Source organism: Silurus aristotelis, assembly GCF_946808225.1.
Source record: "Silurus aristotelis genome assembly, chromosome: 5".
Lineage (NCBI taxonomy): Eukaryota > Metazoa > Chordata > Actinopteri > Siluriformes > Siluridae > Silurus > Silurus aristotelis.
The window spans coordinates 21,176,678-21,204,101 of NC_139578.1; the positions used below are offsets into that span (position 1 = coordinate 21,176,678).

At 38.0% G+C, this 27,424-nt stretch overlaps 1 protein-coding gene across 2 annotated transcripts; it reads right to left on the reverse strand.

Moving 5' to 3' along the window:
• Positions 1 to 134: 134 nt before the first annotated feature.
• Positions 135 to 26,915, reverse strand: m1ap (meiosis 1 associated protein). 2 transcript variants are annotated; one of them, XM_083541206.1, is made up of 10 exons: positions 26,771 to 26,915; positions 24,270 to 24,522; positions 23,898 to 24,083; positions 22,378 to 22,567; positions 8,561 to 8,746; positions 8,292 to 8,451; positions 7,208 to 7,349; positions 6,322 to 6,519; positions 4,329 to 4,511; positions 135 to 3,589 (listed from the first exon to the last, which is right to left on the reverse strand). In XM_083541206.1, the coding sequence occupies exons 2-10, from the start codon at positions 24,516 to 24,518 to the stop codon at positions 3,431 to 3,433; spliced, it is 1,653 nt and encodes a 550-aa protein (XP_083397332.1). In that variant the 5' UTR covers positions 24,519 to 24,522; positions 26,771 to 26,915; the 3' UTR covers positions 135 to 3,430. The 2 variants fall into 2 exon arrangements, with proteins under 2 accessions (XP_083397332.1, XP_083397333.1); XM_083541207.1 differs by lacking the exon at positions 26,771 to 26,915 and adding an exon at positions 24,671 to 25,033 and having other exon boundaries at positions 24,270 to 24,528.
• Positions 26,916 to 27,424: the final 509 nt, after the last annotated feature.

Consider the following 27,424-nt stretch of genomic DNA (forward strand, 5'->3'; position numbering starts at 1 on the left):
CATTGAGCACCTTCTATTCTAAGAAATATCTGTTTGTCTTAAAACCAGTCTTTTCGTCATCTCAGGAAATGGTAAAGAGTGAAGAGCTTCCCGAATACTCCTTTTTCTGCTTTCTCACCATCCCTCTATTTACTCCCTATTCTGTCCTTCTGAAACAGCTATTGAGAAATGCCAGGAAAGATAAAACACAGCCTGATGCCTAGTGAATATTAACCAGCTGTACAAAAAAAAGGGCTTTAATTTAAATGGCTAGAATGTTGGCAAGGTTATTTTGTGTCTGCCTGGCTGTGTCTGAAGGTACAGGCTGTTCCTAGTCCTAGTTTTTTTTTTTTTTTTCTTATTCACCCGTTCACTGTTTCCTTTTTCGTTCTCTCCTCCTCGGTCTTTTCTTCCACTGTCTGAATGTTTTTATTCAATGACCACCCTCTTGGCCTGCCAGATTCTGATCTATTCATCACATTGCGGTGCAGTTTTAGTACGGCATTTTGTAAAAGTTAATTAGTCTGAGCTTAATACAAGTCTGCATCTCTTTACATTATGCTTTCCTGTCAGTGCAGCTATTTTTGAGAGCGGGCATTTTTATTGGGATCGCATACATTCATTCACTTAATAACCCGAGTCAGGGCTAGGGAGCATATCCAGAGCACATTCACACACTCGGGGCAATTTAGTATATATAATACATCTACTGGCACTGGTTTTTGGGATGTGGGAGGAGCAACACAGGCACATACCTGAGCTCAGGGTCGAACTGGGAACCCTGGAGCTGTAATGCGCCACTGTGGATTCATTAAGATTCTACAAATGCCATTATTTCTAAAGTTAGCATGTGGCCAGTCTGCAAGTGTGTGCATAATGTCCTATAAAATGAACATGCTGGCATTTATTAACCAGAGAGCTGAGCCAAACTGTGTTAGTAAAACAAATCTTATATATAGTATAATCTCCCGATGCTCTTTGCAGAACCAAAGATTTTAATTTTAATAGTATTCATTGAATTGGTAACATTTTTCAGTGGTATCATGATTGGTGTTTCCCAGTCTATAAAAAGGATCGCACTGGGGGATGTATTTATCATCTTGCTTGACTTCCCCTTTTCTAGAACGTGCAGTTTCTGTTTTCTTTCCAACCCCTTTTGTATGCCTGAATAACCGTAGGGGGGGAAAAAAAAAAAAAAAAAAAAAAAAAAAAAAAAAAAAAAAAAAAAAAACAGAAGTGTGCCCTTGCTCTCTGAAGTGTACAACAGAAGAACTTTTGGTACGAGAAATGCTCATCATAGTCAAATTATATGCTGAATAATAAACTGTGGCTAATTTTTTATTTCATCTAGAAAATTCTGCTAAATCTCTCTGAACACGTGTCAATAAAACATAAAGCACACAGCACGGTGCACGTGTGTTTGGTGGCATAATTAAACTACAGCTTGGGTGTCACAAATGAGTTACTAATCACTGTGTGTTTGTACTTGTCAACTGCTTACTAAGTACAGAGGTAAATAAACCTTGTATAACAATAGTAAAGCTATTTGGAGGACTCGGATTACATCGATTTTGTAACGAGTCATACTGATAGGATATTCCGTAAGTACAAACAGGAAAGCTGGAAAACCTACTTCATGAAAAATCTGTTACTGCCAAAAACTAATCATTTCTATTTATGGAAACAGCATCAGTCTTTATAGTCAATGCCAGATCCTGTCTCTGCTTTCCACACACTTCATGACTAAATGTTTTTGGTAGATGAATTATTTGTGGCTGTTTGTGTGAAAATTAAACAAAGCTGTTTGGACGAGGACAAAACTCTATTAACACATTTTATTGCCTTTTTTTGTATATTGGGTATTAAACCAACTACATCAAGATTAGAACAGTTTAATCAAACAGTGACTATTATCATGAAAGAAACTCGGATGCATTGAACGAATGCCTTAATGCTGTGGTATGAGAGAGAGGAAGCTCTTTATTATAACACAACATACTCTTAAAATCAAACACATTTGCGTGTCTGTTGTTTATGTGGACGAAAGCCCGAACATATTGTTTTAATCTCCGTGAGTTTTTTTGTTACATTTGTAGAATTGGTTCTTCGTGGTAGGGGAAAATTTTTTTTTGCCGTGGACTTTAACTCGGAGTCTAAATAACACTTCGCAGACGTTACAAAATCCGCATGCAATCTGACCCAGGAGAGAACACGTGTTCACGCTATTAGGTGGACTCAGATGTGAAAGCGCTCTGGGCAAAACCTTCAAGTAATACAAATCAGAAAATCTGGCTTTTGAAAAATGTTAAAAGCCTTTAAAAAAAAATTGATACAGAACAGGAAGTGCAAAAAACAAGAACTTAATTTTTCCCTTTTTTTTTTTTTTTTTTTTTTTTTTTTTTTTTTTTAACAAAACCTCGTTTGCGATGGGGTTTGCATAACGTCTAACCCCAAAATGAAGTCATGGTGTCATAGGTGTAGGCGGCATTGGGTGGGTGGAATAGCGGAAATGTTAATGAAGCAGCTCTGATGGGGATCAGTCAGTGACATTGAGTAATGCCATGGCCTTGACATAACTTCAGTTCCAGAAACTGAAGTCTCATTTTTTTCACATTTACAGTTTAAAAAAAAAAAAAAAACGTACACGGATTTATCTTTAGTTAATGTGTCACACCAATAAAACTATTCCACCCTGCTTTTGTTGTTTTTATTCAGCATCACAGTCTGTGAATGTGCCAACAGATGCTGTTAAAGTGTATTTAGCTTCTAATATGTCTACCTTAATATTCATATAATTAAGCACTGTGAGAACAAAACTGCCATTTAACCATTTAAGGCCGAAATAGGGCGTTAACAGCCGTCTATCGTTCGTTTTCGGTCTTTTTTTGTGCAAAGAATAACGCATTTTATCTGCTCTAATGTTTAACAGCTGTAGATGTATAAACAGCTGGTGTAAGCTGCACTCCAAGGCTGCCATATTGTCCTCTAACAGCTAATGGAAATCAGTGAGTGAAACAAATCACCGACTCCTTATAAACTTAGGTTTAAAAATTGTTATAAATGATGAATTCGGCTGTATTTTCTGATATTTTATATCAATGCCTGTATTTTCTTTTGTCTATAGGTCTGTAGCACTGGATACTTCGGCTTGCTGAATCACGAATGATTACAAATATCTAACATTAGAATTTAGCTTTTAATTCTTAACTAATTATGAATTCGTCTGTTTGCATGTGAAAATATCTTTGTGTTTGTGAAGTGTTCATTTCTACAAAAACAACACCAACAAAAAAGTTGTTAGAGCTGGAAGTGTTTATGGGCTATAAATATAAGGCTGGGTCTTCAGTGCACTGTGGTGTGATGTGTAGCTTAAACACTCACTATTCAAAAAACATAACCAATGAGAGAAATATAGAGAATCCTAAACACTAAACTCAGAAGTGTGATGCTCTCACATCATAACAAGATCATTATCCATGTCGTCGTCCATTAAGCAAAGGGTGGGATCATGGGGTCGTGAGCGGCTCAGGGTCAGAGGGGGGCGGGACATCTTGGCTGCCGGTGCAGAGGACAGAGGAGCGACCATGGCTTTGACGCGACCTTGATGCAACTATATACAAAAAGAAAAGCCATTTGTCATCATAAATATTTTATTAACACCAGAATGGGTTCATTTCATTATCATCAGCTTAAAAAATGACTAGTGTTTTCAACTTCATCAACCTCAGTACAGTATAAGTAATTGCAATGGACAAGAAAGACATTTCCGTATAATAAAAAAAGAACAGAAACCTGTTTACTCAAAGCTCTAAAGGTATCTTTTGGTGTGACTTCAAAACATTCATGTGAAACAGAAAGCTTAGAAAAATTCTCCAGTCAGAGGTGTTTTGGAAATTAAGCTCTGAATCATTCGTCTTTTCAGGGATTTGAGTGGAAAGATTTTGTAGTTATTGCATCCCTTCTGAGGATGTGTTTAGCTAATGAACCATGAATACCACAAGATTTCTTAAAACATCATCATAAGTAACTGATTGTACTGTTCCAGTGTTCCAGCTGCATGAAAAAGGAACAGATTTCTCTCATGTCTGTCACTTACTTTTATATGCAATTTCAAGTTCTTCGTTTATATTTAGTGGCTAATCTTTGGAATGAATTCCAGAACGTTTTCAGATTTTACGTGTTTTTAACTGTTGATTGTCTTTTCTATTTTTAATCACATGTAGGCTACAAACGTACAGTATTTTGATATAAAGTTGAAAGGACACTGGGGTATTCCTATACAGTGCTTAATCACCAAATTAGCTGTTCCAAATCATAAAAAAACATCCCAAATGTGTAGTACATCTGACCTGCCGAGGTGTGGAGCCCTCTGTTGGTCGGTTTGGATTTCTACGTTGGCCTCGTGCTTGGCTCTGAAAGCGAGAGCTGTAGGAGCGAGAGACCAGGCCTCTCATCTTCAGGTACGGGTAAAGATTACAGCCCAGACAAAGAGGGTTAAACACTGGATCCGTCTCCAGTTGATCCAGACATTTCTGTGAAAGAAAGAATAAAAACACCATATATTTTGGTGGTAATCACAAAATATTTTGTACAAACAAATAAACTATTCATAGAGCGGAGAAAAAGTTGTATCTTTCAAATGTCAACTGTTATATGGATTCCAAACGTACTGTTTGTGTGACTTGTCATATACATATATAGTATCTCTCAAAAGTGGTGAAAAACCCCACACATTTTAACAACCATTTTATTATATGTTCTCAGGGGACAATACTATAGAAATGAAGCTTGGATATATTTTAAAGTGGTCAACGTGCATCTTGTAGAGCAGTACAGATTTACTGTCCTCTAAAAATAACAACATGCAGCCATTTTTGTCTAAATAGCTGGAAACATAAGTGAGCGAACATGTAAAAGCTGTGTCCAAAGTGTCAATATTTTGTGTGAACACCGTTGTTTTCGAGCAGCACAGGTTGTTCCTGGGATCCCCTTCGACTCCATAATGAGCTGCTGGAAGTTTGACACATAGCACTTCTCCACCTTCCGCTTGAAGATGCCCCACAGGTGCTCAACAAGGTTCAGGTCTGAAGACATACTTGGCCACAACATCAACTTCAGCTTCCTCAGCAAGGCAGTTGTCATCTTGGTGGTGTGTTTAGGGTCATAATACTGCCGTTCGGCCCAGTTTCTGAAGGGAGGGCATAATTTTTAGCTTCAGAATGTCACAGTACATTATGGAATCCACGTTTTCTTTAATGAACCACAGCTCCCCAGTACCAGCAGCACTCATGCAGCCCCAGACCATGATGCTACCACCACCATGCTTGACTGTAGGCAAGACACCATTTTCTTGGTTCTGTTCACCAGGGCGTTCGCCACGCATGCTGGACATAATCTGAGCCAAACACGTTTATCTCAGTCTAATCAGACCACAAGACATGATTCCAGTAATTCATGCTCCCAGCTTCTGCACCTGACACACGGCACGAGGACTCAACTTCTTTGATAGACCTTTGCGAGATCTGCTCCGAGGATATCCCGTCTCGGAAAACCTCTGTATGACTCTGGTCACTTTACTGTAACTCATTTTCAGAGTGTTACTGATCTTCTTATAGTCTAGGACATCTTTGTGGAGAGCAACGATTCTAATTCTCAAATCCTCAGAGAGTCTATCTATCTATCTATCTATCTATCTATCTATCTATCTATCTATCTATCTATCTATCTATCTATCTATCTATCTATCTTTAGTATAGATAGGTACATAGGTACATAGGTACATAGATAGATAGATAGATAGATAGATAGATAGATAGATAGATAGATAGATGTACACACACACACACACACACAATGTTGACTCTGTTGCAAAAGAGGAAATGACACATGCAGGAAAAAGGATGTTAGAACCCAAAAAAGATGGTACTTTATGAGTCATTCATAATCAGAACTACAGGGAACGCTACACATTATGCACTCAAATGATGAAGCAACATACCACATAGGCATTATGAAAGTTCAAAAAGCAATCCAGTGAAGGCCACAGCGCTTCTGTGGAATTACAAAAAAAATCTGAATGCTCCTGTCAGAAATTTTTAGATATCCCCCTTCTACTTAACATGTCTATACTAACTGAGCACCTCAAATATTTAGCAAAGTTTGAGGGATTTGGCTGGGAAAAGGTGCTGACACCAAATAAACTGAAACTATATCATTTAAATACTAAGGCCATGTTTGTTTTTTTGTGTGTAAGAAATTAGCAGAGAGAGAGAGAGAGAGAGAGAGAGAGAGAGAGAGAGAGAGAGAGAGAGAGAGAGAGAGAGAGAGAGAGAGAGAGAATACCTCCACTGTATTAAGCGTGTTGGGTGGTGGGTCCTCGTTTGAGACAGGTAGACTGCACGGCAGCATTAATTCTCTTGTAAGGACAGGTTTTAATAAGAGTGAGAGGGAGGCTGAGGACTGGAGGACGTAGAAGGAAAATGCGCTGGATGCAGAACGAAACTCGGTCTCTGAACGCACTAAGAGAAACAAGTCGCGGGTCTGAGAAAGCACAAAGATGTGAAAACATTTCAATTATTTATTTTTATTAACACTAGTAATATTCCAGAGAAGTAATAATAAATAAAAAGTTGACTGTATAGTGTATAGACGGGTATAAAAGTTAATAGTTGGCTGTATAGAGAGGGTTTTAATTTTTCCCTGGAAAACATTCATTGAACTATTTGAAATGTCATTCGTTTAACCTCATTTTAAATAAATGATTTTGTGAAGTCAATAATATATACATCTTAAAGATGAAATTATAGTGTTATTCATTGTTTTCCAGCTCAATTCTATTTGCAGACTTGAGACCAGACTGAGCTTTTGGGGGAAAACAGACTGCTGCTCCTTTCATGCTACAACAATAAGCTACAAGATTAAGTTTTGTTGATTTATTTTTATAGATTCTAAACAAATCTGCAATAACACGGGGTCAAATGATGTAATAATTAAATAGATTAATTAAATAAAGTCAATCTTCTTTTTAGTAAAAGGTATCAGATTTTTTCTTTCAAGGTTTATTTTTACCTGCTGAGATACATTTTGTTGATTACAATTTTTTTTTAAATGTACCTTTTAGTCTAACAATGCCTCAAATATTGCAATATGTTTATGTATCATGAAAATGAATTGGATCTTTTTTTTTTTTTTTTCTCATTGCATATGCACAGACTCGTTCTTCACTGACTCTGAGTGTGTGACAGAGAGCCTGGAAGGTCTGATGGTTGCTCTCCATCTCTTCCCAGTCCAGCTGCCAGCAAGTTGTAGGTCTTATGACTATTGGAAGGCCGTACAGAACAGACTGACACACTCCTTCTGCATGCAAAGCTCTAACACACACACACACACACACACACACACACACACATTTACAAACTCCCAATTTTTCTATACTAAAGAAACAAAACCCACACAAGAGTCTAATACATACGCTAGATACTGTCAACATGTACAATGAATTCTGAATGTAACAGGTAAATAAGTAAACAGTACGGTGATAAAAAAAACAAAAGCAAAATCCTGACAGTTATTGAAGTCGGTGGAAAGAAAGAGTGAGAGTGAAACTGAGATGAAAGAAAGCAAAACAGGAGACGGACCAACGTGGTGCTGATTTTTTTTTCCCCCCTTTACTGCACAACAACAAGGTGAGAATGCTTTTACTGTCTCTTGAAAATTCCCTGAAACAAATGACATCACAAGCATGCAAAATGTATGCAAAATCCAGAAGCTTTCACAATGCGTGGCAGTGTGTCTGTCTATCTGTGTGCTCGTGACAGACACAGAAGTCTCTGTCTAGATGTTCCACACCACATCAGAGTATGACTCATGGCCATGTTCAGTGTGACACAGAAGCCTTTTTTGCATAAGCTATTCATTTTCGCGTCTGTCTCACTGCTTTAGCTACGATTCCACGTTTTTTTTTAGTTCCTCTCTCAATGTTTTTTCCTGCTTTAATACTTTAATACTATATTTAATACTGCTAACTGACGACACGTGCATGTTCAAAACGGTGCGTTTTTGGAAAACAGAATAGTAGAATTTAAGAAAAAGTGGTCTTTCAATACTGAAAATTATCAAATTAGCAATTCTGTTATTGGCTGTTGCTAACAGTAAGGACATGTACATGCTGTGTGTTGGATCTGTTGAAAAGGCTGTATAAAAAGCCTTGTTCATGACAGAAGACATCACTGGCTCCGCACATGCCTCAGGCTTAACCATTATCATTACACTGACACAGTTACAGCAGCATCTTATCTGCAGTGAAACTGTACTTGATGACTCGGAGTCGCTGTGGCCCGGAGCTCTGATTGGACAGGCTTCTGATTTCCGGGGGGAAGTCGTTTATGCTCTCGGTTTTGGCTCCAAGGCTCGGAGTGCAGGGGAGAAGAGCTGGGCTCACAAGCCTTTCCTGCATGTCACACTTTATACACACTACAGCCACACACACACATATTACACACATTTTGTATGTTTATTTAGATATTTAGGAAATAGTGTAAGTCTCCCGTTATAGTAAGTAAATATGTGTAATGTAAGTCACCAGGATCAGGTCTGTGAGTAGGAATGGCTTTTGGACTCTTTGGTTGTACTGATGCAGGTAGCAGCAGCTGAAGGTGCTCTCTTTCTCCCGTTTGGTCATGAAGCCATGCCTTTAGAACGTTCTCCACAGCGACAACACTGTTCTCCACTAACTGCAAGTCCATCTCAGCCCCTAGCATCAGATCGTCTACAGAAAGAGTAGAGAAATTGGCGCCAAAAATGATTTCTGAAACTGTACACTCCTTTTTTAGAATACAGGTACAAATAAAATGAAAAAGTATTGAAACACATACACATACAGCGGGCCGGAAATTGCGCACTGTGATTTTATTATACTTTTTTGTTGCTGTGCCTCACGTTACCACTAGATGGTAGTGCAGAACTGTGGTGTCTAATTGGGAAATCTTAAAAAAGCCTTACAAAGTTTTCTTTTTTTTTTTTTTTTTTTGCTTTACGACTTTTATGAAAACCAGAAACTTATTTGCTGAATAAAAAAACTATTTTATAAAATAATTCTTTATTTTGTATAAAAAAGATTAAACACCTAAATAAAAAATATTTTTATTTATATTGTATGATGTACCTAAAATAAATTAATAAAATATTATTAATATTCATGTTGCTCAGTGTTTCAATGATAGGCTCCTTGATTAATGAATTAATTTATATATTTCTAATCAGATATTGCTTGTTCTTCTTACAAATGTTCATTAATTGTATTCATTTGGCTGACAGTATTTGGTTATTTTTTCAGACTCTGAACCATATAATTCTGTAATAGGACTAATATTAATACATAATATACAATATGTCATAAGGAGCCTAATTGTTCTTGACTGTCATCCTGGAAATAAACCTCTGTAAGATGAGACTCATTGATGCTTCCTCTGGAGCTATATTTAATTATTCATGTACCTCCAAAGGGCCCAATGAGTCTAATGGGAGCCAAGTGGTCATGTTTAAACTTTCATTAAGTAGCAAACGGAGAGAGAGAGAGAGAGAGAGAGAGAGAGAGAGAGAGAGAGAGAGAGAGAGTGTGAGTGAGTGAGTGAGTGAGTGAGTGAGTGAGAGAGAGAGAGTGTGAGTGAGTGAGTGAGTGAGTGAGAGAGAGAGAGTGTGAGTGAGTGAGTGAGAGAGAGAGAGAGAGAGAGAGAGGGGGGAGAAAGAGAGAGAGAGAGGGTGAGTGAGTGAGTGAGAGAGAGAGAGAGAGAGAGAGAGTGTGAGTGAGAGAGAGAAAAAGAGAGAGAGAGAGAGAGAGAGAGAGAGAGAGAGAGAGTGAGAGTGAGTGAGGGAGTGTGTGAGAGAGAGAGAGAGAGAGAGAGAGAGAGAGAGTGTGAGTGAGTGAGTGAGTGAGTGAGTGAGTGAGTGAGTGAGTGTGAGAGAGAGAGAGAGAGAGAGAGAGAGAGATTGAGTGTGAGAGAGAGAGAGAGAGAGAGAGAGAGTGTGTGAGTGAGTGAGTGAGTGAGTGAGTGAGTGAGTGTGAGAGAGAGAGAGAGAGAGAGAGAGAGAGAGAGAGAGAGAGAGAGAGAGAGAGAGAGAGAGAGAGAGGGAGGAAGGGTTGGAGCCTGAGAATGATTGGAGAGAAAAAAAAGAAAAGACTCTAGCATGCAATCACTGTATTGGGATTTATGATGGGAGAGGCTAAAGTTCTTCTAAAACGAAAACATAGCAGTTTTGTAATAAATATGTTTTCCCCCTGGTTATCAGTGTAGCACAACGACTAATCCTTTGTATCTCATCTAGAATTTGCAAGGCAAACACAAATAAAACGGTTCACAAGCTGTCAAGAAAAACACAGAAAGCTTGTGCTGGAGGTTAATATGCAACCCGAAGCGGCTTTATGATCAGGTTACATGCGAGTAAATAAACAACATTACACAGCAAATGAAATGAAGAAAAATGTCTCCCTCTTACATACGAAGCAAAAAAAAACAAAAAACAAGGATATTAACACGGTTAAATCCTCTAAATAAGGTACAGTTGACATGAGTTTGTTGACAAGTCATTAGTTCTAATATTGAATACTAAATGAAGGCTGATGAATGTCATACACCACTGCACACTGATACGATCTAACATCTAGTTAAATGTCACCCAGATGGTGTGAGTGGGCTAAAAAGGTGAGAATGGAGAAGTGGGAAATGGAGAACATGAAGAGTAGCAGATGCAGAGCAACCCCCACATCACCTGTTAAACACAGAGATTACATCGCTACCGCGATCATTACTAACAGAATCGTGGCTTTTTTTGATCGAGTCTGCTAAGTTGCAAAGACAAGAGCAAGTAAAAATAACATATGTGTTCCGTTTTGGTCTCGTGTGCTAAATCACTAAATATATATATACACACACACACACATACACACACTGATGCCATCGGACTCAAACCAACGATGTCAGAAAAAACGAAAGTTGACCGACACTCAAAAACCCACTGACATTCCCTGATGGCCGACCGTCAGCTTGGTGTGTCCCAGGTTTTAAGTTCTTATCGTTTGTTCTTAATCCAGCCTTACATATTTAATTGGTTAAATCTGATGCTGCTTTTGGAGAGAGAAGGAAAATAACATTAGTAGAGAGAGGGAGAATAACATTAGGAGAGAGAGAATGAGAATAACATTAGTAGAGAGAGAAGGAGAATAACATTAGGAGAGAGAATGAGAATAACATTAGGAGAGAGAATGAGAATAACATTAGGAGAGAGAGGGAGAATAACATTAGGAGAGAGAGGGAGAATAACATTAGGAGAGAGAATGAGAATAACATTAGGAGAGAGAAGGAGAATAACATTAGTAGAGAGAGGGAGAATAACATTAGGAAAGAGAGGGAGAATAACATTAGGAGAGAGAGGGAGAATAACATTAGGAGAGAGAATAAGAATAACATTAGTAGAGAGAAGGAGAATAACATTAGGAGAGAGAAGGAGAATAACATTAGGAGAGAGAGGGAGAATAACATTAGGAGAGAGAAGGAGAATAACATTAGGAGAGAGAGGGAGAATAACATTAGGAGAGAGAAGGAGAATAACATTAGGAGAGAGAAGGAGAATAACATTAGGAGAGAGAAGGAGAATAACATTAGGAGAGAGAGGGAGAATAACATTAGGAGAGAGAGGGAGAATAACATTAGGAGAGAGAGGGAGAATAACATTAGGAGAGAGAATGAGAATAACATTAGTAGAGAGAATGAGAATAACATTAGGAGAGAGAAGGAGAATAACATTAGGAGAGAGAATGAGAATAACATTAGGAGAGAGAGGGAGAATAACATTAGGAGAGAGAGGGAGAATAACATTAGGAGAGAGAATGAGAATAACATTAGGATAGAGAAGGAGAATAACATTAGGAGAGAGAGGGAGAATAACATTAGGAGAGAGAAGGAGAATAACATTAGGAGAGAGAATGAGAATAACATTAGGAGAGAGAGGGAGAATAACATTAGGAGAGAGAAGGAGAATAACATTAGGAGAGAGAAGGAGAATAACATTAGGAAAGAGAATGAGAATAACATTAGTAGAGAGAGAAGGAGAATAACATTAGGAGAGAGAAGGAGAATAACATTAGGAGAGAGAAGGAGAATAACATTAGGAGAGAGAATGAGAATAACATTAGGAGAGAGAATGAGAATAACATTAGGAGAGAGAATGAGAATAACATTAGGAGAGAGAGAAGGAGAATAACATTAGGAGAGAGAAGGAGAAAACCATTAGGAGAGAGAAGGAGAATAACATTAGTAGAGAGAGAAGGAGAATAACATTAGGAGAGAGAAGGAGAAAACCATTAGGAGAGAGAAGGAGAATAACATTAGGAGAGAGAAGGAGAATAACATTAGGAGAGAGAAGGAGAATAACATTAGGAGAGAGAGAAGGAGAATAACATTAGGAGAGAGAAGGAGAAAACCATTAGGAGAGAGAAGGAGAATAACATTAGTAGAGAGAGAAGGAGAATAACATTAGGAGAGAGAAGGAGAAAACCATTAGGAGAGAGAAGGAGAATAACATTAGTAGAGAGAGAAGGAGAATAACATTAGGAGAGAGAAGGAGAAAACCATTAGGAGAGAGAAGGAGAATAACATTAGGAGAGAGAAGGAGAATAACATTAGTAGAGAGAGAAGGAGAATAACATTAGGAGAGAGAATGAGAATAACATTAGGAGAGAGAAGGAGAATAACATTAGTAGAGAGAGGGAGAATAACATTAGGAGAGAGGGAGAATAACATTAGGAGAGAGAGGGAGAATAACATTAGGAGAGAGAATGAGAATAACATTAGTAGAGAGAATGAGAATAACATTAGGAGAGAGAAGGAGAATAACATTAGGAGAGAGAATGAGAATAACATTAGTAGAGAGAATGAGAATAACATTAGGAGAGAGAAGGAGAATAACATTAGGAGAGAGAATGAGAATAACATTAGGAGAGAGAATGAGAATAACATTAGGAGAGAGAGGGAGAATAACATTAGGAGAGAGAAGGAGAATAACATTAGGAGAGAGAAGGAGAATAACATTAGGAGAGAGAGGGAGAATAACATTAGGAGAGAGAAGGAGAATAACATTAGGAGAGAGAGGGAGAATAACATTAGGAGAGAGAAGGAGAATAACATTAGGAGAGAGAAGGAGAATAACATTAGGAGAGAGAAGGAGAATAACATTAGGAGAGAGAAGGAGAATAACATTAGGAGAGAGAGGGAGAATAACATTAGGAGAGAGAAGGAGAATAACATTAGGAGAGAGAATGAGAATAACATTAGGAGAGAGAAGGAGAATAACATTAGGAGAGAGAGGGAGAATAACATTAGGAGAGAGAAGGAGAATAACATTAGGAGAGAGAATGAAAATAACATTAGGAGAGAGAATGAAAATAACATTAGGAGAGAGAATGAACTGTATTGTTCGCGAGTTTTTACCCACAGCTGTAGTTTAGGCTACAGGAGACTCGGGCACTTAAACCTGGTAACAAGTGGACTGATTGAAGAGGCTTTTGTTGTTTAATAAATGTTTAATTTAAGTTAGATTTGTTAACTATTTATTAACTTAAAGGTTTTATGAGATAAGGGGGGGAATAAATTATCCGAATATATTGGTAAAAAAAAAACAAAAAAAAAACAACAGCATTGTATATCACAGTACCGCCCCTTCTTCTTCTTCTTTCAGCTTCTCCCATTAGGGGTCGCCACAGCGGATCATCCGTCTCCGCACCCCCCTGTCCTCTACATCTGCCTCTTTCACACCAACTAACTGCATGTCTTCCCTCACCACATTTATAAACCTCCTCCTTGGTCTTTCTCTTTTCCTCCTTCTTGGTGGCTCCATCCTCAGGATTCTCCTACCGATATACCCCATGTCCCTCCTCTGCACATGTCCAAACCATCTAAATCTCGCTTCCCTCACCTTGTTTTCAAAACATATCACAGTGCCGCCCCTCCGGGATAAAAATAATAATAAAAAACTTGAATTGTATATTAATATTTAGATACATATAAATAAAAACATGATAAATATAAAAAAAGAAATGCATTTCACAGCGAACGCAGTAAGTGATGCCATTTTTGCAAATGATCCTAATTGAAGGAAACTATGCCCAGGGAGAGACAACAGCAGTCTGGCACTTCAAAGTAAAAAAAAAGAAAAAAATGTCCACGAATCTGTAAAACTTAAGGGTAATTAAAGTTTAACGCTACAAACGTTTAATTTAATGCTGCGGTTATCAATAATCAGCATCAACTCAGAATTAGCAAAGACGTAATCATATGATGAGTTAATTGATGACTTTGCCGCTACAGTTGTATGTATATATTTATACAGTAAATGACTACAGTTGTATGTATGTATATGTATATATATATATATATATATATATATATATATATATATATATAGTACATTTCTGCTTAGGCCACCCATCTGGCCAGAAGCAACCCTGGTATTTCGCCCATCGGCTGCCGTGATTTCTAAATATTGGCATCGATATCGGCCAGAGAAAAACCCATATCGGTCGACCTCTCATCCTTACACATGATCCGTCTCTCACTGTTGCTCACTAGCTGTCCATCTTTCTCATGGCTTGATACTAACTGTAGATAAAGATCAGAGATGTTGTCTGTCCTGGAAACGCCACCAATTTAGCTGCCACTATGACCCTCTGTTCTCTGTCATACTGAAACAAATGGAGCCTAATTGATCCCTTTGCCATCACTTCCACATAAGACGGTTTAGTTTGACATGTGCCCCTAATAGCTACTGAGTCACTGGGACCCGTTACTCTAGAGTAATAATTATCAGCCTATAGCTTATCTCTGATCTTAGGAGGAAATGAAGTGTGTTTGGTTATAGATCTTTGATAGTTCCATAGCACTATAAGTGGTTTTGTTTCTAGTAAGAACACGTTAAAAATATTCTGAGTGATAGAGCATCATGAAAAGGTTCTCAGGAATCCACATAGAGTTTACGTCATTTGACAGCTTCCTATTAACCACAGGAGAACTATAGAGAGGAAACAGCATAAAGTGTATGAAGCCAAGTCAAGAGTCAACCTCACACCCTTCCTCATTTCTCTCAAAGCGACAAGAAGAAAAAAGACTGCGTGTGTAAGAGAACACTGAATTAAAATCGGTAATCATCACAAGCACATGAAGACGGACTTCCTTTTATACACACAAAACACCCCCAGTGCTCTGCTAACATCATTACTAAAACTACCATGATGTTAATGTGACTTTCTTTCAGAGTGGCTTCTGTATCATGGGTGGATTTCAGGAGAGATTGGAGAATTATAAAACAAATAAAAAAATTTGATTAATTTGAAGTGTAATAAAATATAAAATAAATAAAAACTTTCTTTCGGCTTCTCCCGTTAGGGGTCGCCACAGCGGATCATCCGCATGTTTGATTTGGCACATGTTTTTACGCTGGATTCCCTTCCTAACGCAACTCACCCCATTTATCCGGGCTTGGGACCGGCACTAAGAGTGGCTGGGGTTGGTTCCCTGACCGGCGAACCCGGGCCACAGCGGTGAGATCGCCGCATCCTAACCACTAGACCACCAGGGACCCAATAAAATATAAAATAAAAAATACATAAAAAAAAAAAAATTAACTCTCCATAATGCATAGTTCAGTCCTGGATTTTGTAAAACGGTAACACTAACAAGCTGCCTCGGATGCGAACCGTTTCCAGGATATTCCTGGTGGTCCGCTTGAATTTATCTCCAGCAAAACATTTTTGTGTTAAACATGACAGAGATCGTTGCGGTGGGAGTTCAGAATCTTTAACTCCCTAATTGACATGTCATTAAGGCTTGTGATTCTAATGAAAAACAAACGTATAAAGTCTGGCCAAGGGATGTGTTTTAAACAACATTCTAATGGGGAAATATAATACGAGTTATATTAGCACATTGAAAGGGTGATAAATCCCCTGGAATTAATGCACATAACCAACACACTATAAAACGAGTGCGAGTTACAAGTGGTGATTTGAATCTGCAGATTTTTCTTAACAAATAGAAATCATCCGTGAAGAAATCTTTCAGACAGCCAGTCACTAAACTGAGAAATGAATGGAGAAAGCTGAAACTGTAACACAGGTAGCTCATAACTAAGTAGAAGAAAATAGGTAGCTCAGTGCTTAAAGCTCTGGATTACTAATTGTTCAGCAAGGCTCTTAACCCTCTCTGTTCCAGAGGCACTGTTTTATGTCTGACCCCAGTTTCCCCATATGCTGGAATATGTGGAGAAAAAAAAAAGGAATTTCACAATGCTGTGATGTAGAGAAGACCATTAAAATGCATCTACTACAATGTTTTAAAAATGAAAGAATGTGAGATAACAGATCCTCTGGAAACTCTAAAGTCTCTTAACTCCCTTAAACAGAACTGTTCAAAGCCAAATCCTTGAGAGACCACCATGACTGTTCCACACTACACACATACACACCCAAGTACAAAAACACTTTATCCTTTAACTCATTTTCTCCAAGGTAGCAAGGCACAGTAGAAAGTTGTGAGGGAAAACATGAAATGTGTGTGTTTTGTTGTCCTTTTTTGTTGTTGTTGTTGTTGTTGTTTAAATGCAGAATCTTGGTATCAAATTTGCAGAAGCGGATTTCTGATTATCGCTGGAGGCAAAATTATCTCATTTACTGTACTACATTTGACCACATGTACTTAATTCTTACACCGCCTACAGAACAAAATGCCTTAATAAGATAATCAGAAAAATGGTGACTTATTATTACCAAACTCAAGCTGGGTTTATAGTAATTATATAGTATATATAATAATAAAATGCTCTTATTTTGGATTCTCAACATATACATTTTAAAGTATCCTGGTCAGGATTATGATAGATTTGGAACATATACCAAGAACACAAAGCAAGTATATATCCTGAATGGAACACCGGAAGTTAAAAACTTTCTTTCGGCTTCTCCCATTAGGGGTCGCCACAGCGGATCATCCGTATTCATGATCCGCATGTTCGATTTGGCACGTGTTTTACACTGGATGCCCTTCCTAACGCAACTCTCCCCATTTATCTGGGCTTGGGACCGGCACTAAGAGTGCACTGGCTTGTGCAACCCTAATGGCTGGGGTGGGTTCCCTGACTGGGAATCGAACCCGAATATAATAATTGGAAAATAAACTTCAGTTCTCTCTGGGGATTGAAGGCTTAGTTTAATACAATGCGATTCTATTGATTGTAGCCCATTTCATGTTCCATGTGTAAAGTTTTCTGGCACTACAGAGGGGGTGACGCTACCCGACTGGCTAAAAAAAGGAATTGCCAGAAATAAAGACGGAATTGTGAGAAACTCGGTCAGAATTGCGAGAGAGAAAACATTTTTTTTAATGTGGTGAAAACGGGCTTCCATATAAATCTACTCCTCGCACCTCACTGTTTTCTGCCTGTCTCTCCATTTTTTTATGCATTACCCTGTCCATAGCGCTCCAGAGTTTAGCGTGTGGTGCTTCAGTAATAATGGTCCGCGGGGAACACAATTCTCCGTGTGTAATTCAATGGACTAAACGAAGGTTATAACCAATTACTCGAGTAATTCGAGGAATCGTTTCAGCCCTACTCTACAGCACCATGCCACTCCAACAGTTCTCCTACAGGTCTCATCACATTTAATATTTGGAGTTTCTCTTTTTTTTTTGGGTACTTACTTACTCTCTTTGAGATCTGAACTCACCATGGCTTTTGGGAACAATTATTACATGCAGAAACCTCACATGAAATATTTCCATGACATTTCGAAAAAGTCAGCAACAACAAGCCAACTAACAATGCACACATTTATATAATTTTACATACAAGGTGTTACTGTGAATAGATGTGATAGTCTGGGAAACACTGTAAGCGATTTGGCTAAAATGACCCAGTTCTACAGTTTAGACTCTAGCAGTTTAGGACAGGAATTGTATTGAAAGTGCCTACAATGGCAACTATTAAAGAATTAAACATGTTTAGAGAGCCACTAATGCTGTGAGCTAACCAGACACTGGTTAATCTGCCATCCTACTCTGAATAACTATAGAGGAATTCATAATTCCTAAGCTGCCTACAGGAACATTTTTGATCTGCCACATACTGTTTTATTTTATTACAACCCCTGTTGCTTTTACAACAACGATTATTGACCTGGCTTGTTTTAATATTCATGCTTGTCAGTTAAGAAAGCAGCAGGTTATCTAAACTGGAGCTGATAACCCCACTTAAGGAGGTCATCGTTCTTCAACTCCCACATGCCTTACAAACTGGTGAATCTGACCTTGAAATACTGTATGTTGATGATAGAGTCCATCTTCCCCTGAGATTCTGAGATGATAAAAAATACACATGTAGCTAGACATAGATGCATGGTACAAGCTTTCTATAAAGCGATGAAACAGAAAACGCCTGGCAATATTGAGAGAACGAAACCTTTCTTTGAAATTGATGAAACCTTGAGAGAAGATGGGGGGAGAAGACAGATGTTATCCATCACTCTTTTTTCTTGCAGTTCTGTGACCACTATGAGACTGTCCCAGGGAAGACAGAATAATCATGCTAAATTTAGGTGCAGGATATCTCTTGGTATCCTCAAATAGACTTTATTTTTCCTTAAAAAACAAACAAACATGGAAATCTTAATAAAATATAATTTAAAACCAGTAAAGTGAGATTGTGTTCTGTTGTGCATCCGGTCTGGGTTTATTGTGTAAGTCTGGGTTGATACTGATGTCTTCGTGTAACATGTTATACAATGTGTGTGAGGTGGTGATAAATGAGACTTAACTACATAAAAATACAAAAATTTACAATTACATAGAAATGTTAATTATAAGAATAGATGGAATAGAACTAAGCCTTTCAATCACAAAAGGTTTAGACAAATTTAAATTGGATTAGAATGCATTCGAAATATAGTCAACTTGACACCATTAAGTTTTCAACATCGTAAAAGATACAACTTCAGGACGAAGCACTGTTGTCGAATAGTTTTGAAATGCAGGGATCTGATTTTCATGAGCATTAAGTGTTAAACGATAGAAATACACAACCGTGCACACAAGCGCACACACATTCTTAGCACACATTATCAGTCTTCCCAAACAAAAGCACCAACAGAGACCTATTCACATAGTTGGCAGTTCTCTGACATCCAGAGATATATTTAGATTACCCATACACGCTTTATCTCATCCAGTGGCAGCCTTAGTGTCATTAACGTTTTCAGTGATTTGCACAAAAGCATGTTGCCTTGTCCACACCATCCCATCACCATGGTGATGCCAAAGGGGGCTAAAGAGAAAACGAAATAGGGCACGACCTATGGGCAGGTCTGTCTTGTACCCACAGCAGTATATCTGCCATCTCAAAAACAGTAAAATCCAGAGTTACTGCCTCTGACAGAGACAGGGGAGAGAAATAGATGGAGAAGTTAAAAGTCAGACAGACAGACTGGGTGGCCCTGTATTGACTCGTCATGCGGAAAACTCATGATTTCTACCGACCCTGAAGTGTTGTCCTATTTCTTGCATAAGAAAACTGGAATTACAGCTTTCAGGAAAGAGCAATTGCCAGCTTTTGGACTGAAGTTCAACAGATCCCTGAACTCAAGCTCAGAGCACCTTTTTCTGCTTTTCTGCAGTATTCCACCTGGACTCAACTAACCAAATACATTTCAAGTTACTCCCAACACTGTGCCTTGATCAGTGATAGATAACAGAGCATAACCAGTAGGCTTTGAGATTTCCACTAGATTTAATTAAAAAGGTCATTTCTCTTATGTTTTTAGTTGCCTAGACCCTTTCATATATTGTTTATGCCTTTGATATATTGTTTATGAAATTTCAGCTGAATTTCCACCTTCCACATTCATCAATCACATACACACAGCACACTTAATGCAGGGCTTCTGAGGCCACACCCCCTACATGCACTGAGAATTATAACACTGAGCACTGAGCGTTATAACGCAACATAAGACAAATCATTTCTGGAATCCTGCACACCAAATTTGTCAAAAAAAGTCCATCTTGGTGAGTATTTATGGAAATGACATAATTATGAGATACATATTTCATATTTCCGGTAAGTTTCCAACATGAAATATTTCCAGAATTCCCCAGATGAAGTTTCTTTGGAAAGTTTCGGGAAATTAACAGCATTGCAAACCTAGCAGAAAGAGATTAATCTCATAAAATCATTTTCACTGTATTAGTATTGAATGCAATTATATAACTATACAAATGTATTTATATATGTTTAATGGATTTACATGTTTCTTTTTGTTTTTAAAATACCCAGCAAAGGTGCTGATACTGTCTCATCACCAGCTTTAGCATTAGTATTAGTGTGCTGAATGCCAGAATTCATCTCTTTATGCATAAAAACAGCATATGAATTATGCGCTCAATGCACTCACTGAATATGCATTTAACAGTAATGTCATGATAATGTAGTCACTGAGTGGGCCACTGACCCGTCTCCATATTGCTTGAGAGCATTACACTGCACAGTGACTTAACTATCATAATTCGAGCACAGAGCTGAAATCCCAGATGGACCCACATGACGTTGCACCAATATCTCACCAGCAGGGTTTGAACTGCTCACAGGCTTCATGGGATAAAAGAGATTGTATCTGTGGTTTAAAAGAGCGTTAAAAACAATTAACCTCTGATGAGCCGAAAGATTCAGACACTGGTAATAAAAAATGACTATAAATAATTGCATAATATGAATTCAAAATGATTATTGCATAATTAATGCTTTTTGACATGTATCAAAAGGCCCTCTGCACAAATCTCTTTCTATTAGTGTACATATGCACACACTTTCATGCTTCCTTCCTTTTCGACAAAACAAGTTCCACAACCCTGATCATGAGGCTGCCATGCTCAAGTCTGTCGATTGGACTCTGAAAAACAGGATGCATGTGAAGGAGTGGTTTTGGCTCATGTTCCAGCAAGCCTACTCTGTTAATGGGTCTGGGCTCTGGAGGTCAGCATGGATCTGTGGCTGAGTGTAGTAGATGAGTCTGTGTCTAGCAGAAGTGAAATCGGAATCACGGAACACGGAGACGTTGAACTATAATCCATATCAGCGGCTTAACAATTAGTGTCTTACTTTTTCTTTCGGAAAAGTGCTATATTAAAAAGCTTAAGGGAGCGATGCAGTCAGAATAATCATGCAGTCAAGACTGTAGGACCGAGGCATGCCTATCTCCAGAGCAATAATGCTTATGTAACCGTCCTTTTAGAAATTCTGTGCTTTCTATTCACTCCACTGAGATTTAAAACTCACATGACCTTAGTTTCTGCATAACTGTTTCGCAATAGGAATAGAGTGCTTTGTCATTTACGCAGAAATCTTTATACTGCTTATTTTGATTTGATTTTTTTTTTTTTAAATCAATCTTTTTTCTCTTTTTATTAGAGTTATGTGATTTCCAGCTTGGCTGACTTATTTAGGGTCCGATATTTTTTAACTGTGTGATAGATACAGTACACAAACTCTGTTCTAATTGTGCTCTAACAATTCCACACACTGTCTGTGCCTATGACAGGGCAAAGGCAGAACTCGTTGGCACACACACACACACACACACACACACACACACACACACACACACACACACACACACACACACACACACACACACACACACACACACATACACACTCACACAGATAAGATAAGACTAACATCCCATTAAAAAAACATCCCAGCAATCCTGGGCTTTATAACTGATGAAATACATCCGGGTTAGTAGCGTGCCACACACTACAAGTACTGTATGATGAATTTAGTGGCCCTGTACCTGATCACGCTCATATAGAGTGTCATCACAGGTACTTGGAATGCTTTTATCTGGCTTTTTACTTGAAAAGGCAGCTTTAGTCTTTCTGGTTATTAGTCCTTACAGATTCTTCAAGAATTTTGTATTGTTCTGGCTTCTGCTGCTTACACTTCTCAAAAGACACGCTGAGCAAGAAAGTCAAGGTAAAAAGGATTGTATTTAAATGGAAACTTCCTGTTTTTAGCCTGTGCTATAGCAAGTATTTTAACGCTAAATGCAATCGTGTAGGAAACATGTAGACCTCTGATTAGAAGTTTGATTGAGAGTTCACCAAATTCTGTTTTTGTTCATGCCTCACAAATAGCTATAGAGTCATTAAAATGTTGGAAATGACTACAATGATGAGTACTGTATATAAATAGTGCACCATGTACTAAATGTGCCAGAAATCAATATTTACTAAATAATTGAAGGTTTTTATAAAAATGCCCACTCCTACTAAAGTGAATGTGCTGAAGGGAAATTATGCTGACCTTCTGCTTGCTCCATGCCATCTGTAGAGCATGACTCTGGACTCCAGCCTGGCACTCTGTCTAGAAGGTTCTGTTCCACGGCGATGTGGACAACCACCAGCCGTCGGAGACTGACCAGGTCGGCATTTTTCAGACCCTGTTCCAGTTGCCTGAGTAGAGCACGGCCTGGCTCACTGCTCAGTACTGTCACCTTTAAACAAACAACTCCGATTACAACCTGATCAATTCACAAGAAACCATACTTTGGAAATCTGTTGTCTTTTTTTTGGTTTCGAAATATCTGTGAAATGAAAACTAACTATATAAACAGTAGGTAAATAATCTAAAGTTTTGAAAAGCACCCATAGAAGTGTTTAACATATAGAATGGGGGTAAAGTTACATTAAAGTGGTAGTTGATAGTGGTCACTATTAACTGCTAACAAATAAAATCTGTTGTATTTATTATTCATTTAATATAATACATGCATCTACTAATCTGATTCATGCATTTCCTTAATCTGACTAATATTTGAATAACATGCAAATGTTTATTCAATTTAAATGTACTATAATCTCTATCTATCTATCTATCTATCTATCTATCTATCTATCTATCTATCTATCTATCTATATATATATATTTGTTTTTTTGTTTTGGTTTTAGTCTTTCAGGAGTTTTAGCTACAGATTTAATAACCCTGATCCAAAATGTTGCTCATGATTCAGTTTATTTGGGTTCAGATCAGTTTTTATGAATCTATAAAACAGTAATAAGAAAATTTTTTATTTATGTGCGGTATGGCGTTTATAGTTTTATGGGGTTTACAGCCAGCATTGACCTATAAATAAAGAAAAATTGTGCATTTTGCCGATATTTTTATACACTCTCCGTATAATCTGTTCAATTAGGGTAAAAAGTACTTTGGTCCGAATCTGATTATGGCACAAGAAGGTCCTCGACTCTGTTGCACAGAGCATGCAGCTGGAGTAGTCCACTAAACCATCCTATAACATGGAAGCAACTGGGTCTGAATTGCAGTCATTCTTGTTCTCTTACAGCTGTCTGTAGTAATTGACACAAAAAGCACAAATGTAACATTAATCCCATTAAGGGCAAAATAAATATCAGAACAATCTGATTAAAAGCACTTGTCCTCCGCTTTGGTTCCTGTAGGAAGAACATTTGAATGTGGTCTGTGGAAAGCAGGGAGAAAACAGCAGGCCATGTGGTTTGTGTCAGAATGCTGATGGCTTCATTAACGATTGATAACAGGGGTTAATTCAGTGCCACATTCCATCAGCAGAAGATTTAAATATGAATGCAAGTGCTCTGAAAAAAGTTTGAGGGATTATCCTCATGTAACTCAACGGGTGGTTTCCATTGAAGAGTACACTGAAAGCACTTTAGACACGAGGCTGAGGCCCTGATCTCCAACTGAAATATTCATTCGTTTATGCCACAGATGGAGGATTTGGAACATGCAAATTCAGAAAAATGCTTAACCCTCTATCAACATAACAAATATGGTGTGTTCTTACCTCTACAGAGCTGATGTGAAGGTTGTTACCTAGATTGGTATGGCGGCTGTAGTGTTTGTACTGCTGCAGACTGTCCAGGACAGCCTGTTTAAGGAGCTCAACCTGTGACCGTCCACAGCCCTCGGTAGGCAGAGAGCGCAGCTCCTCAACACATGAGTGTAAACGCACAAGATTCCCCTTCACCTGCTGCCGAGGGACAGAACCGACAAACCGAAACAGGGGATATTGTGAAATGTACCAAAATACTGTAGGATGCATGAACCGTGTCATGATAATCTGGTTTCACAAATAAAATAAGATTTATGAATGACAAGAAATATGAATGGCAGTACCATTATTAGTGGTACAGAACATCAAAACCAAAGGTCTTACCACAAATGGGAGCAGACACTCCTGATGCAGGTTTACTGCATAAAGGCTGAGAAGAGGTACTCGAGTTGGTCCCTCCAGACTGCTTGCCAGAGACAGGAAGTTCTCAAGGGCTTCACACAGCACAGAACGTGTCTGTGACCACCACGGCGGCGACGTATCAACTATCAGCACACGGGGTGGCTGATTGGAGAAGGACGATGCACGACACACCTGGCTGGCTGAAACACCTGACCGGTTTCTGCCGCTCATGCTTCTGAACCTGCAGGAAAACAAGAGATTAAAGATACTGATATGAAAAAAGAATTACTGACGTGAATATAAACAAGGCAGCATTTTAACCTGCCAAATGATTCATTCTTAACACAACATAACTGGCAGCAATCAAGTTAATGGACAATCACCAGTAGCAGACTGGACCAAAATAATTTTTCCCCTAAGACTTTTTCCATGGTCGTTTGAAACAAGGCTGTTATTGTTGCTCACATCAAACAAGCAGGATACTGGTAGAGAATGGTTAAATACGGCTGTGATTCTCTGAAATCTATGGGCTCATCAGTTCTGTTCTCCTTCACAACAGAACCCTTTCACCAAGCTGATGTTCTGGATCCTTCTGTGCCTCAGGCTTTCACCCCGTTTCAACATAACATGCACAACAAAAGATAGATTGTCTCATTTAAAGAGTCCGGTGGTTTATACTGAAGGGCAGCACAGGCCCAATGTCATTAGACGAGCAAGCAGCCTGATCAAAACAAGAGCAGATGATGGGGACATTTTAATAGGCATAAAATTCTCTACAGCAAAAACTGTCTTTGGCTTTTTATTTCAAATGTCTTCAGAAAGCTGCAAAAGACTGCATTAATGCCATCAACTGTCTGGTGTTTATTTGAGTTGTTGCCATTATGTGTGTCAGAATTATTACTGATTTTGAAACACTTCACTTAAAAACTGTATAATTACGTTTTGTAATTTTGTATTTTCAACAGTGTTACAAGTACGTTTTATTCAATATTGAATTTTGTTGTAGCCAGGATTCAAAAGACAAAGTAGAGGATGTACAATTTATAAGAGGCGAAAACAATAAGCAGGAGAGGCCACATATCATGGTGTTAAAAAAATCTTGCCAAAAAAGAATTGCACTCACACTAATGGCACAAACACAGACTTGGTGGTGAACCACAAAACTAAACAGGGTGGATGAAACCTACAAAGAGTATAAAAGTCAAATTGTAAACATTTAATAACAAAACTCAAATATTAAACAGGAGGATATAAAATGTAATGACCGCTTCACTGAAGCAAAACAACACTGCAGTATTAACTGTGTTTCATGATGTAACTTAACTGAAAGCTAATCCCCATTAATCATCAAAGAAAAAGACGGCCCAAAGAACATAAAGTGTATACACTAACACCTGGATGTCAAAACAAAAGAAAGAGCATTTCCGCAGGCTGATATATACTTTTATGAAGATGTTCATTAGTGCACTTGCGTTCAGGGTTTATATGTTAACAGTTTGTTTGGGATGTGCAGTGCTGTATGACGAGCGCACAGGAAAGTCTATCAGGTAATGCTGGGTTTGGGAGGAGACCTAATCAAAAACTGAGTGAAAGAAAAAGTGAGCAGAATACAAGTGATTTATAATATTTTGAAATGTCCTCAACACACCGATCATGTGGGGACCTCACAAAGACCTTGAATTCAGCATCACAGAGTGCAAGTGGACTCATCAGCTCCAGTCTACATTACTGATAGTTAATTAAAAACCTCTTTTTTTTTCCCTTTTTGTATAGTTATTGGTCATATTTATCCCATGGTTGGTGCCACAAATGCAAAGGTTTTGTCTTTGAACCGATATTAAAACATTTTCTCTCAATTTCAGGTGAAATGTGTGCTTTTTGTTCCTTGTAAACAGCCCTAGCAACTTAATGTGAAAACCTCTCAGATAACACGATTATCAACATAAGATCAAAATATACACAATAAGTCTTAAAATGTAAAGATTATATTATATAATAAATATATCTCTATATGTCTCTATATATCACTAATATGTCCTGGAAGCTGCAGTTTGTAGCGACATAGTGCACCTGTAGTATCTCTAAATATTTATAGAAGGTGTATTTTGACTATATTTAAGTTAAAAAAAAAAATCGTGTCCTAAAATGTTTATTGTTTTAAAGCTGAACCTTAATTCATCATGAAGAAATGAGATGAAAATGGAAATGTTAATCGAAAGATTTAGACACAATGCGAATAGGAGAATACAATGGTGTTTCTGAGGACCAGTTCCCTCTATCCCTGTCTCTCAGGTCCTCATATACAGTATATACAATAAATATACACACTTTATATACAATAGCGTGGCTGGGTCTTTTGTGAGAGAAAAGGAAACTAAAACTGTTTCAATTCGAGATTCGGATTAACGATTAAAGATTTAATTCGAATTATAAACTCTTGTAGTTAAATCTTCATGAAGATTTAACTTCATGAAGCAACTTACCTTGTTGCTGCGCCGACCGGTTAGCTTGGGAGACTGAATGCTAATATGCTAAGCGCTGTGCTATAGATGTTTTATTCTTTTGTTTTTCATTTGCATACAAAACTATTTAGTAACACATTTGGGATATCCCTGTGCATCACTATGAACTATAACCCCTTTTCCCCCCGCTGTTCGTTTGTACGGTTTTTTATTTTATACTTTGTCAAACGTCTTGTATCAGACAGCAGTGCCGCGATAGGGATGACCGAATACTCGATAGTTTCGATATTGGTACACATCGAATTTCCGATATCCTCATTTGCAAATTCACACTGTCACACGGCAAATTCACACTGTCATCTTCCACCTGTTTATGAACTCCTTTACACCTGCTTATGTATGCAGTGATAAAGTCTTAATGTGTATATAAACTATGCACATGTATAAAATATACACATATAACTATGTATGTAATCTGTATAGTCACACATTCATGCACCTATCTGGTGGGCTTGGGGGGGATCCGGGACGCCCCATTAGGCATTAAGGACCCCCTAATGACGAGTTAAAAATAGACTTAGGGGTTTCAGACTTAATAGACTTCAGTTGCTGTACATGTCAAACATCATTATAGGAGGACAGTAAAATGAGCTGGTTTGAATATTTCAGATTCTG

Coding starts and splice junctions, on each gene's coding strand:
- m1ap (XM_083541206.1), bottom strand. CDS start 24,518: ATGAGCGGCAGAAACCGGTCAGGTGTTTCAGCCAGCCAGGTGTGTCGT. Junction 22,568..23,897: donor TTCACATCAGCTCTGTAGAG/GTAAGAACACAC, acceptor GTTTGTTTAAAG/GTGACAGTACTGAGCAGTGA. Junction 3,590..4,328: donor AGGGCTCCACACCTCGGCAG/GTCAGATGTACT, acceptor TTTTGTATATAG/TTGCATCAAGGTCGCGTCAA.